Source organism: Meleagris gallopavo, chromosome 1, assembly GCF_905368555.1.
Source record: "Meleagris gallopavo chromosome 1, MGAL_WU_HG_1.1, whole genome shotgun sequence".
Taxonomy (NCBI): Eukaryota; Metazoa; Chordata; class Aves; order Galliformes; family Phasianidae; genus Meleagris; species Meleagris gallopavo.
Genome location: NC_139404.1, coordinates 91926948 through 91940784, shown reverse-complemented (window position 1 = coordinate 91940784; position 13837 = coordinate 91926948). Strand labels below are relative to the sequence as shown.

At 36.2% G+C, this 13837-nt stretch overlaps 1 protein-coding gene across 2 annotated transcripts in view; it reads left to right on the top strand.

Moving 5' to 3' along the window:
• The window catches only part of CADM2 (cell adhesion molecule 2), a 626180-nt gene extending 617418 nt beyond the window's left edge, over positions 1–8762 (top strand). For both annotated transcript variants that reach the window (XM_085240870.1, XM_085240864.1), the window contains one exon: positions 1114–8762. In XM_085240870.1, the coding sequence (XP_085096996.1) occupies positions 1114–1232 (119 nt within the window). In that variant the 3' untranslated portion in view covers positions 1233–8762. The remainder of the gene's footprint in view (positions 1–1113) is intronic.
• The last annotated feature ends 5075 nt before the right edge of the window (positions 8763–13837 follow it).

The following is a 13837-nucleotide window of genomic DNA, read 5'->3' as shown; positions in this document are numbered from 1 at the left end:
TTGTGAAATTTCAGATCCATAGCTCTTTTGCTAATGTCCCACCAGAATAAGAGTTTCATTCCTGGGTCAAGCTTTACTTTATGCAGAGGTTTCACCTTAAGAATTCTATTCCTTTCATTTTGAATCCTCACCACCAACAGAGATAAGAGGGATGGAGTGACACTGACTTCTGACTAAGCCTCTCTGTGATCCCATTTTGACCTAGTTAATTCCGAAATCATTTTGTGAGATTTAACCTCTGAATAGCTTGCGGACCAGTTGTTAAAACCCAGTTGATTTGCTTATCCTCACCAAAGAAAAGCCTAGAAGAAAGGATCAGTATTGGTGTTAACTCATTAAATCATTTAGGTGGGATAATCATATGGCTAGCAGACATCAGCTGATGCAAATAACATTTTAATTTGATTGGACCATATAGGGGAAAAATAAACCAGTGGAAATGTGACTCCTTTGTTTTTCATTTCTGAACAAAAGCATATGTATCTTATGGCAACATAAATTACACTTTTCACAAAGGGTTAGGTGGTTATCGAGGTCAATCCTTTTTACTCAGTATAATATGAATGGATTTAATTAGTGAAACTACCTCAGTTTTTTAATTCCTGGAAATGACTGTAATACAATTCAGTAAAATGAAAATGTAGGTAAGATCATGTGAAAAAGAAGTACAAAAAAGAAGTGTTTTTTTTTTTTTTTAAGCATTTATGAATATCTAAATCTTCAAAGTTGATTTGATTTTTGTGAATAGTTGTTCCATGAAATAACCAAGATTTTATCATTTATTCTATAATTACAAAATATATTGCGTACCACTGCAGTTACATAAAAAGTGGTCTTTTCTTAAGGTATTTTCTTAATTCACTATTAGTAGATGTGAATTTGTGCATATGGATTACCAGTGTTAATACTGCAGATATTTCATAGACAAAGTAGAAAGCTGAACCTACCAGTATCATTCATACTAAAACTGTAAAAGTATCCATCCATTCATGAAGTAATTGGAGCACTGTTAGAAATGTACTTCCTATAATACAATGTAAAGCTAAAAAAAAGCTAATCTTTTTTCTTTTTTCTTTTTTCTTTTTTTTTTTTCTGTTGTACTTATTCCTGTAGGAACGTATTTAACAAATGAAGCAAAAGGAGCTGAAGATGCACCTGATGCCGACACAGCCATTATCAATGCAGAAGGCAGCCAAGTCAATGCAGAAGAGAAAAAAGAGTATTTCATTTAGATACAGAACTAGAATCTTGGAGTTTTACTTATCAGGCTGAATGCTGGAGAAAACTGGCTATCATTTTTCAGACTTCATTTCTGCCATCTTCTGCTATCTTTATTAACTTGCATACTTGCTCTAAGTAGCCAGTTTATACCAACAATCAGCTCTTGACATCCCCATTCTATAATTACAGCATCATGTATAAAGCAGGACATTTCTTATTGCCTAAAATTCATATCCACTGCTCTCTTAACATACAGTGCTTGAATATACAGCCTTAACAATGTTAATCACCATCTTAATTCAAGTTTTCTACATTTTTAAATGTTATACAGCTTTCTTCTTTTTCAGTTTCTTTTACCATGATCCCTACTAGTATGTCATAGAACAATATTCATAACAAATATATTAGGTAAGGACCTAATTTACTTACATAAAATGTTAAGTCTAAGACTAGAGGTTTACAAAGAATGTTTTATACATGTCTATAATTAAAAAAGCAACTTGTTTTTGAGACATATGCCCTAGGAAATACAAACAGAAGTCTTTGTAGAATAGTTTTTTGTGTGCTTGGATTTGGTGGAAAAAAAAACAACTATCAATCCACTAAATTTTTTGTTTTGCTTTGCTTTGCTTTATTATGTTTTAAATGGTACCTTGACAGCAGTGCCATGTTTCAGTGGTAAAATCATGCTGAATAGCTAAACTGATTCTGCAAATTTAGATAATAGTGCTTCATTTGAAACAAATTTGTCCTTCCATTCTACTGCTTTTTTGGGATTACAAAGATTAGAGATTTTTTTGTGTGTGAGTAATTTCTGTTTTTGTAATTTATTTGCTTTACATGGACTCACCTGCCTACTCAAATTTGAAGCATTCATGGGGCATGACTGCAAGACATTTTAGTATATGTATATAGTGCATATAATAAATTCAATTAAACATTGTTTGATACATATTTAACTTTTTTGGCAGTAGCTAAGTCAGTCACAAGTAGGCATTTTCTAATGTCCATTATATCCCTTTAGATATGACTCAAATAAATATTCTGAGTAGGTAACATGTATAAGTATTTTTTTTGTCTGTATGTCCTAGCACTGTTCAGCAGCAAACTTTTCTAGTTCTTGTTAGTTTTTTCTTTGTTATACAATGGAAGCACAATGTTATATGGAAAGGTAGTTTTATGCTAACAACCAGTGCACAGCCTCAGGTTTTAAATTACAACCACATTTGATTACAATCCTTAAAAATACTATTGAGTTGCAAAAATTCTCAGTTTTTAATTTGGCAGTTCCAGAGCTGCTTCTCTATGTTGGTTTGCCAAAAAAGAAAAAAAGAAAAAAAAAAAGAAAAAAAAAAGAAAAGTTTAAAAAAAAAAAAGAAATGTTAAAACAAAAGATATATGTTTTGTGTATACAGTAAATGGACTAATTCTTTATATTAAATTCCTGTCTATGCATTTTGTGAGGTACAAACTTATGTCACCGTGAATGATAGAGAATTCCTGCCATGCTTTTAGCTCCACAGTGAAAGTCTCTGTTTGGATTATTTCTGAATTTTTTTGTGTAATTGACAGCTGAAAAACACATGCTCTTAACTGCGACAACAAAACACTGTAAGCCCATTGGCTTATTTCCTCTTCCAATGAAGTAACAAGGTTGCCATAACAGCTCTTAGTAATGATTCTACACTGGAGAATGCAAGTTAATCTAGATGGAGTTTGTTGTACTCCTGAGTTTTGCACCTTTGACAAAAGAATATTTCTCTCTGGTTGCTGTACTTGTTTGTGAAGCCTAAAAGCATGATGGTCTACTGTAAAGGACTTTCTCCTGGGATTTTATTTTTGTGTGGGAAAGGGAGAGTTTGGAATACGACATCATGTAGTATGGAAAAATGGAAGATAAAGGTGCTGTGTCAGATTATTTATCAAAAGAGTATAAACCTTTTAAGGACAATACTAGAGTATTTTAATTGTTTTTGTTGAAGCATTTATCTTGTTAATTTCAAGAAAAAAGGGTGACGTCAATCAAGCAGCACTTTTTTCAAAATATACAGACATAAATAATATGATGTGGTTGAGTGTTAACATAATAAATCATATACAGTATGACATTTTAAAGAAATTAGTCTGCATTGATGTGATTGCATGCTTGTTTTTACAGTTCACTCCATACCCATCTGTGGAAAAATGCAATAATATGTTAATATAATATGGTAGTTTGAGAGAACCAGGTAGGTGCTACTAGACACATTGAAAACTAGTATAGGTTTACAAGATATTCATGTCTTTCAAAACATACACATGTGAAAAGGCTGGCAAAGGAAGTCATTCAGTTTAGTACCAAAAATATGGATTCTTGCCACAACTGTAACTCCCATTAGCCACAATAAAGTGTCACACAATGCAGGTTTCATTTCAGTACCTGGGGCCCGACTGAATTAAGCATCTAAGCACATACTCAGTGACTGGCATGGGAGAAGTTCCATTGAACTGTAAGGCACTATTCTTACGCATAAAAAGAAGTGCTTCCCTGGACAAGGGCCTTATTTGCTCAAGTGGAATTCCCCACAAGCATGATATTTATGCCTTTTTTTATTCTTTCTAATTCCAGCTTGTTTGAATAGTAGAGTTGTTACTTGAACCGTTGCCCAACCAAGGTCAGGCAGGACCTTCAAAAGCAGGATTGTTTTGAATCATTTTCTCCAGCAGCATAAAAACAGCATTTAAACTTTGCAAAAAAAAAGAAGAAAAAAAAAAAGATATGAATTGGACTGTTGAAATGTATTATTTCATTGGTTTCCAATTAAAAATCATATGTGCTGATTTTTAATGCAGTTGATCTTCCATTATCTTGTACCTTGTGATGTCACTTACATCTGTGCAAAGCAGGTGTAAAAACCACAACAAGCAGCCATAAATGGCGAATTCTGACTGGGTAGCACTTTACAAGCTTGTCTAGTCCTCACAGATTGAAATTACTATACCAAATGTGAAGAGGCATCATTCTCTTTTACAAGCAAAACCATGGCTCAAAGCTAATCATATTCAGTAGGCTGGTTTTTAAACCAGTTTTCTGTTTCCTTTAGTTAAGGTCCCATTCTGAAAGATTGCTTTGAAGATGGTTGCAAGATATCCAGCAATTGCATAAAATGGAGGCTCTGAATGGGAAGACATTAGCCAAAATAGTGTGACATCCTCTCCCTCATGCCCATGCAGAGTTGTTTTCTCAAAACCAGGTAGCTAGTTTCTGCCAGTGTACTGTTTACAATGTTGGTTGCTGATTATTTCTACACTTTTAAATGTTTTTTTTTTTTTTTTTTTTTTTTCCTAATGTTTGAAGAACATTCTCATGATTTGGACAAGAAAGCTGTGCATCAGAAGACAAGGGGTGCATCCTCACACTCTTTTAGCATCATCAGACAAATCAAGAAACAGTTTAGGGAACCTGATGTTGAATTTTGAGGTTCAGAATTTTAAGCTAGAACACGTTAAAAAGCTTTCACATTTCTTAGGAGTGGTTCATGTTGCACTGAGACTCCCTCTAAAAAGGAATTTGTGGGGAAAACCAACTTTTCTAAATAAGACATGAAAGTTAACATCTTGTGTATTTTCATGACAGTATACTATATATATATATATATATATAACTATTTCAATGAAAAGAAAGGACAGTATCATCTGTAATTATGTAATTCATGATTGTAACAGCACTGAAGTTACCATGTACGCACATGTACAGTAGCTCTTTCAACAGTTACAGCGTAGATACATGTACTTCCCTGTAACATAGCCGTTATAGTGTAATTTAGTGCCACTTATTGTAAAGTGTTACCAAAAGGAAAACAGAGTTCTTACCTTTATAATTCCATTCAAATTAAAGGTAAGTTTATTAAATTAGCACCGTTAATCTGATACAATATTTCTTAATTAAGGAGGTGATTTAAAACGTCATAGTCACACTGCAGCTTTCCCCACCGCTTATCCAGACTCCTCCAAGTGTCTGATCTCTACACTCCAAGGAACTGGTAATCTGTGATGAACGTACCAAAATCCAGCTACTTCTTTAATTGAATAAGCTGTAGAATAGAGAAAAACAAAACAAAAATATGTGAGTAATGCTTTTATTAAGTGGCACAAAGTACACACTAAAAACTATGCAAAAATATAGGTAAATATAGTGTATTTACATGTAAGTATCTTGTACTTGCTGTGTATGGATTTTGGAAAACCATGTAATTATAATATGCATTTTGATTATTTCAAGCAGGGGGACAACCCTTAACAGTCACAAGGAAAACCAGGAAGGTACATATACAAGCAGCAGATATCTTAATGCAATATGTGTAATTCCTCTACCTTCAATGACAACTAATTTATAAAAATGCTTATACTCCTCATTATTCTTACTAGCTTTAATTTCATCTCTTTAAGGCCCATTAAGTATAACTGAAACACCTTTTGGCAAAGGCAGACACTGACTGTGCTGTTGGCTTTGCTGCTAGCATTCTTTGTGTCTGGCAACACTGTTCAGTAATCTATTTCAGGCTCAACAGCACAAGTTTTCTCTTTTTTTTCTGTCCTCGAGGGAGCCTAGTATGTTAAGATGCTGAAATATGCTGCCATATGCCCTGGTATTTTTAGCAGGAACAACAGAGAAAGAGAACTGGATTCTCCTGACCCCTAATTTGCTGAATCACCTCACCTGGAATTTCCACCACTTGCTCAGTAATGCCAGGCAGTTTTAAATTGTAAGTACCAAATACTTCCATCAAAGCACAGAGAATGCCTTTAGTGATAAAGCTGATGTTTTGTAAACACACAGTTTTGTATTACTGATCCTTCTAATTCTTGCCACTTTTCCATCAGACCCCACCAGAGGGAATGCACTGTAAGACAGATAATGTAGTATAGCAAAAGAAGAAAAGGGTATTGTAAGCCTTTTTTTAATTATTATTTTTAGCTGCCATTTGCTATAATTCTCCTTTGTGTCATATGTAATAGACAAATAGTATTTAGCAACTGCCATTAGCATTTTTCCACATTGTACTATTCCTTGAATATGACATCTACCTCTTAGTCTGAATACTAGCTATGATATATTTGTATACATTTTAAATTACTTCTGAGTCTTTGATGTAGTTTTGAAATAAGATGATTGTAATTTTGTTTTTCTGCTAAAAAGAGAAAGAAAATATTGCCTAGGTTGGTAATACTTGCCCTATTCTTTGCCAACTTCAGGATTCTTTGGGATTATAATAGGGCATAAGGACACAGCCTCAGCTGGTATAAATCAGCTTCACTCTATTGCCTTAAATGTGGGCCAATTTACACTGGCTGGGGGTTCATCCCAAACAGCTTAAAAATGAACTGCTATACCATATCAATATTTAGTCAGTACTAGACAATGGCATGCAATCCAACTTCTATACAATTCCTTTCCAGTAAAAGGCATGCAGTTTTGAAGAGAAACTTTTTAAAGCACATGCAAGTTTTTGAATTAAATATGCAATACCATTATTGTGACATGTCTCTTACTTATTTCAACATATTTTAAGAGCATGTTTACATTAAAAACACTCAATGCATGTTGGACAGGGAAGGACTATTGCAAACAAAAAGAGAAAATTAAATAGGCTTTTGACATCAACAGAACAGAGTAGAAACTCATCAGAAGTGGAAATTCCTAAAGGTGACCTACATGGTTTTTCAGAAAGGGTCTGAACTAGTAACTCCAACACAAGTGAGCATTGTCTATTAGCACTGACAGAGGGCTAGCACAGTTCCTTCCTGCTGTCGGTGAATCTAACCCAGCACTCTGCACTTGCTTTAACTCAGGAGGAAATAAAGGTATAAACATGGTTTAACAGCACACTTATGTATCACTCCACGTTCTCGGGATGCTTTAAGCTTTGTGCGCTTCCAGCAGCCCTTTAGGGAATTATTCCCGTGTCTAGGAATCACCTTGTTTCCAAGCTGTGTTCATTTTCTTCAGCACTGTTTAATGTATTTACATATAGACAGAAGATGGTGTAGAGCCAATACACTGACTGCATTTCTACGGGTTTTCTGCAGGATGCCTCTTAGTAGATGGCAAAAAATTCTTAATAATGTCTGTGTTTATGATAGATCTGCTCTCCATGTTCCATATCTTGAGTAATTTATTCTCTGTTGGGCTAGAAGCAGCAGTCTGATTGGAAAGGAGGTAGAAAACAAAGTCTCCCTTCTTTTAGAGGCTCTTTTTAGGAGCAGTTTGTGTTACTATTGGAGAAATGTTCAAGGATTTTTATTTTCATCTTTTTTAAGAGTTCAGTTGCAAAACCAAGCCTTTTGGGGTCAGCACTTCAGCATTGTCTGTGTGTTCAGGGTTAAACCAGAAGTGTTTCCTGTGTGAGCTCTGATCACACATTTCAGCACAAACTACATGAAGCCTTATCCTGCCCTTATGCATAATGCTGAGGAAAACAGACACTTTTTGCTTCTAAACATACTCTTTTCTTAGTCTTCTTCTACCACAAAACTATTGAAGGGTCTTCATAATACATTCAAAAGGAGGGCTTTTATAAATAAAAAAAAAAAGATAATGATAATCATTAACTGTTAACATCATTTGCTAAGAGAGGAAAAATCTTTAACTACTGAGCTGAATTCTTTACTACTTCCTCTTTCCCTCCTTGCTATGCATATTGCTTAAAACTAGTAAATCCAGTTGCTCATGCTGTCTTTTTTCAGCGGAAGCAGATTTATACCCCTGTACAGCATCCATAGAAATATGCAAATATAACCTACAGTCATCTGCTTCATCCTCAGCAGTGAGCCAAGAGAGTGAACTCATGGGTTACTGGATTCATATATGTTCTGCTTCTATAAAAGTTGGATACAATATGCCTATTGATCTCAAAAGAATAAGGCTGGAGTTGTTAATGAACATTTGAGTTGCTCTTTAGTTCCTTTACAACAGAATGACAAAGCATTCCTTGTGCATCCTTTACTCTGAGTATAGATATTGTATAGCTACAAAAAAAAAAAAAAAGAAAGAAAAAAGCAGGAATTTTCCTCTAATAAATAGTAAGATACAATTTGTGAAAGGACTGGGACAACTTTATCTATTCAGTCAGCCTAAGTGTATTCTCCAGGGAAGTCCAGTGTCCACTGCTCTGATGCTGGCAGTTCACGCCTTTGGAAGGATACATTTGAATGGTTCAAAAATAAAACCACAACCTTGAAAACAAAACCCCTGGGAATTAAACATATTGCACTGATGGTGGAGACACACTTACTTCATTTAATTTCTTCATTAATAACCTCAAGCAGACAAAATGCATATTGTAATGTTAGGTACATGACACTTGCATGTTGCTATGCCTATATACTTACAAAGTATTCAATGTGTACTTAGTGGCGCTTAAAAAATGTCATGTACAATTCCTCTAAACATTCTTACAGGGTTCCCATTTGCACTTCATCTTTCAGAAAAGTCTTGTCAGAAAAATGTCTGATGAATATTATTGAAAAAAATAAAATTTCAATTTTAGTTATCTGTTGGACATTTCTGAATTGTCTATTCATTTGATACTCATTTAGTGTATTTCTTTGTGTTGCCAGATTGGCACTGGAGTTGATTTAGATCAGTGGCTGTACACACAGAGTGTTCACTGAGCCAATTTTGCTGTTTCAAATAGAACTGTTAAATACTTCTTTAAATATTAATTCTGAGATTACACAAATTCTCTAAGAAAGTAATCTAGGAGACACTGGTATTTTACAGTATTTTACATTAAATAAAACAAATTCAATTGTTTTATTTAATGTTTAGAAACTATTTACTATATATTGCTTTATAGTTCCTTTTGACTGATGATGTAACTTTTGAATGCTGTCCTCACTATAGAAGAAACTTATGCTTCTGAAGAGGTCAAGTGCTGAAAAAGCATTTAAGGCTGTGGGACTTAAATGATGGTTCAGCAATCTTGAAGGAGCTAGATAATTCAACCAAGGTTTTCTATACCACTTGCCACCTTTAATTGATTTTAATTTAATTAAAGGGCAAAAGCCCACTGGGGTCAAAGGAAGATAGGCAAATATAATGGGGAAGAGGAAATTCTGAGGAGTCCTTGTTAAAAGAAACAAGTTCCAGATACAAAGTGGGACACTAATTGAAGCTGGTTTTTCTATACAGTTTCTCTATCCTGGTGCCGTTGTGCATCTCTGATGACGTATCTTTCCTATGACCTAAACTAGGCATTCATTTAAGAAATGTACAGACCTGTTGCATTCAGCAGAATTTGTTCTTTGTTTCGTTTTTTCTAAATCAAGATATGTTTCCTTAAGGAATTTATAAATGTGCAATAGCATGTTTTTTAAATACAGGAACTGTGGAGAATTCAAGATGATCTTCAGGATCATTTGACCATTAATTGAAACAAAACGTGCTGAAATTCTGCATTGTACCCAAGGAAAAAGACATCATCTACAAAATGACACAATCTACCACCATGTTTATACACTTATGTGTTTAAGCTGTTATTCTTTTATCACTGTCCTTTTCACATTAATCAACCAAACATTTCAACAAAAGTAACTGCATTTTACTCTGTGCTTTTCCCTGCCTGAGTAGATACTTACTGTGATGATTCTAATCTACTATGTCCCTTGAATGATTCTCTTTAAAAAACCACGATCTTTACATTTGCTTCATAGAACCATAGGGCCATAGAATTGTTTGAGTTGGAAGGGACCTTTTAAAGGCCATCGGTCCAACTCCCCTGAGGTGAACAGGACATCTTAGACATCTCTAGACATTTCATATACATAACAATGTTTTTATTAACAGCAATAAATTACCTGCCTTCTCTAAACCCCACAGTATAGAGACAAAAATACAGCTTTATTTTTTTGTCTGTTGTTTTGTTTTGCTTTGTTTTTCAATAAGAATAATATAAATGGAAACAAACATGATTAAAAAAAAACAAAAACTGTAAAGATTGCTTGAAATTTCATGGAATACTAAGAACAATTTAACTGTATGCAGAGTCTCTCTTTGCTAGGCCATCACATTATGTATGGATGCAAAAAAAAAAAAAAAAAAGTTTACTTCCTTCTTTTCATAGTTATCAAGTATACAACGTTCAGAAATAATAATACAGAACAACACTCTGCGAAGCTATGCTGGTAAGTGCAAGGTAAAGGTATGTACAATTAGCGAAATTTAGAGATAATCAAGGGAAGATAATGAAGATGGTTCCTTGCTTGACAAAAGAGTCATGCTACATTGCCTTCTCGTTCTCCTTCAAGCACTTGGCAGCATCTTGAGCCACAGGAGGGCACTTTTGATTAGCTCTGGGCTACTTACTTACCCAAGCTCTTGCTCCTGCTGAGTTGGTTGCAATAGCTCCTCTACTGCTCAAGACTAAGAGGCAAGGGTTTTATTGATTCTGCAAGCTGCATAGAGGGGGGAAAAAAAAAAAAAAAAAAAAAAAAAAAAGGAAGACAGAGAGTGTTTTTAAGCAAGCCGGAAAGATTTTTAGAAAGAGCCCTCTTCTTTATTCTGTAGCATCTTACAGGAAATTAGCACTAATGTCAGCTGGTGAGGATAGCAAGTGTCCCTGCTCAGTGTATTGTGAGGGAGCACGTCCTCCAAGTCGTGTAGCTGGCTGGGAAAAGGGAGCACAGAGGGAGAGGAGGCAAAGCTGTGCAAGTGCCAATAGCTTGGGAAACCGGTTTGACCCTCTCCAGGTTTAGGACCAACGGGGAACCTGTCATGCTGCAGCTCTTCTTTTCAGTCTGTACTCAATTCCAGAGCTCCAGCTGCACAAGGTGCTAGAAGAATCTGGTTCAATCAGCAGAATCACATAGCTAACCGTATAGTGAGAAACATTTTCCAAACACTGATGCCAATGCACGGCAAGCAGGCAGTGCTTGTAATTGCAAGGGGCTTTAGGCTGATTGAGCTTATAGACATATAGGAATATGTAAGATATAAAGAGAAGAAGAAATAAGAAAATTGGGATTTGGACCTGGACAAATGAAATTGAACAGAAAGTACAGAGAATTAGAAAGTACACCTTTTGCAAAGGCTTTTGGTTTTGTGTCAGAACATTAGCCAGCTTTGGCTCAGGTAAAAGAAAATATTTCTTATAATTCTGTAATTGTCCACTGCATTTTTACTCTTTCTGGACTATCTCATGCTCACTTTAGAGAAAGAAGTGTACTTGCTATAATATGATTCAGTTAAAGCACATCATTATATTGCACTCACTAACGTAGAGTGAGATTACCCTACAGAACAGCAGTAAGCAACATGAGTAAGAGCTGTCACATTTATTTTCTCATCTGCTCCCCATGGAGGACTATATGTGCAATGAAGCATTGTGTCTTATTTATTCATTTATTTTCATTTTCCGCTTTGTTTACGTAAGAAGTGTAGATTATAAAAAGCACTTGGAGAAGAAATAGTGCCCTCTGTGATGGTCCTTTCTTTCTGTGGGATTCTATGTTCCGATTTTAGGATGTTCTCCTTGTAAAACCCTCACTGTACTGGAGGAATTAAATTACTGATAGCAATTTACACTTAAGAGCTCTAGGGAGTCTCTCAGCTGCTCCCAAATCTGGCCCGTGAGGGCCTTCAAAATGAAGATCAAGACCTCAGACTAAATTCTAAAAACTCTAGGAAGCCAACTACAGGGAGCAGGCTGAGCTTGCTAAGAAAATGCAGCCAAATTTGCTACCCCTTTGAGGGTGCTTGAAGGTATTCTTCATGGCCAGCAGTAGTTTTCTTCATTGTTCTACTGTAGGCTCCCTGAAAAGTGCCACAGACGAAGAAGTGCCACCACCTTCAGATGTCTCTGTTGCCTCAAGCTGGTAAGCAAAGGTCATGGCTGCCGCAGTAGAGGAGGGCAGCAGTGCTCCTGTTCAGAGGTTAGAAATATAACTGCATCAGTTTGGGGTGTGTTGTGGGCTTTCCACACAGACTTCGCAACCCATTAAAGCTGTTTTCCAGGATGCAATTAAGACTGGTGCCCTCTTCTTTCAGCTAGCAGATGAATGCTGCACATCTGACTGTCTGTCAGATGTACAGTCTGCATGTGGATACTGAAGCTGCTGCAGGTGAGAAAAAATCAAGTGGCACTGGACTATTGCAAGGCTGAGGTAAGATTTCCCACAACCATTCTTTGGGTGCCTCATGTACCTTCGTCATTTACTACAACCCTCCTGCAGCAGTTGAAATCCTCTTTGAGCACTACATCATTTCACTGAGTAGAAGGGAAGGTCAGTAGGTCATTTCAGAGATTCATTTACACATCATAAGCTTCTCCTCTGACAAGCGGTTAAGAGAGCGTAAGAAGTCTGTTCACATTTCATAACACAGGTTAGTGAAACGTGAATGCAGCGTTGTGGTTCTGTATGAAATTAGTAGTGTTGCAATTTGGAGGTTTCATTTTTTTAGCTCACACAAGCTTACAAATACACAGGCAGAAGGGCACAGATGTATAGACATACACACACAATACTTATTTCATGTATTCTTCTATGCCTCATTCTTACCAAGTAGGTAGCTCCAGCTTGTTCTGCTGTACCAAGCTCATGATTTTATATCTACTGTATGCTCTCAGGACACAGCTTTCTGTTTTTAATGTTTATTTTACATCTGTACAGCTGGTGCGGATATTTTGTGTAGCACAAGTAAACTAACTCTAGATTTACTCATTGATTAGCAATTTTTGTTGAACGTTTTTCACCAAAAGGTATATTCAGCCTAAAGGAGGCACGAATATGTACAGCGAATTTTATAGGAAATCATTTTGAATTTGCCTGCTATTCTCAGTACAACTAGGCCATAGTCATTCAAGTGGCAAAGAGCTTTACCATCAGTCCCTGATTTGCTGCCCCCAGGGTGGGAAGGCAGCTGTTGGTTGTGCCACTGCTCCTTGGCTGCTCTGCAGCTTGACAGAGTGCCAGTGTCAGCAGGAGCACCAGATCAGTGTGTGATTCAACCACCAAATCACTCTCTCTGCCAGCATTATTTTTTATTTCTTTTCAATAGGAGGGAAATACAGTGTGGCTAGTTTCAATTCCACTGCGGCCTTGAGTCTGAGTTTTCATTCGGGAAATGAATCATGACCATTCTGCCTTTTTGTAGTGCAAAAACAGACAGTACAGTACCTCCCTTTAACACACAAAACTAACAAGTAACTGTTCCTGTGAGGAACTGGGAACAGGAGGGAGAGAACTATATCTGCTGAGTATGATGGGGAAGAACGAGAAATATGAGAAGAATGAGGGAAAGTGGTGTCAGGAGGATGTGTTGCAGTGCTGCCTCACCTGGCACTGTGAGCATCATGAGGTTCACAATTAAAGAGGAATGGGGGAAAAGACTCAGTTAAGATGACAAAAAGATTTAGGAAAGAAATGAAACAGAAATTTAAAAACAAAGGTGGAGACAGAGAAAGACCTCTGAAAGAGAAGATGAGGGCAGACTGACATTCAGTGTTGCTGATATGCCTTAAAGTTCCCAGAGCTGGGACTGAGGAGGCATCACATCAGTTTCCTGGCAGGAAGGATTTTCACTGTCACTCACAGGTGGCATTCAAACTGATCAAAGGATACCACTAAAAACATGCAC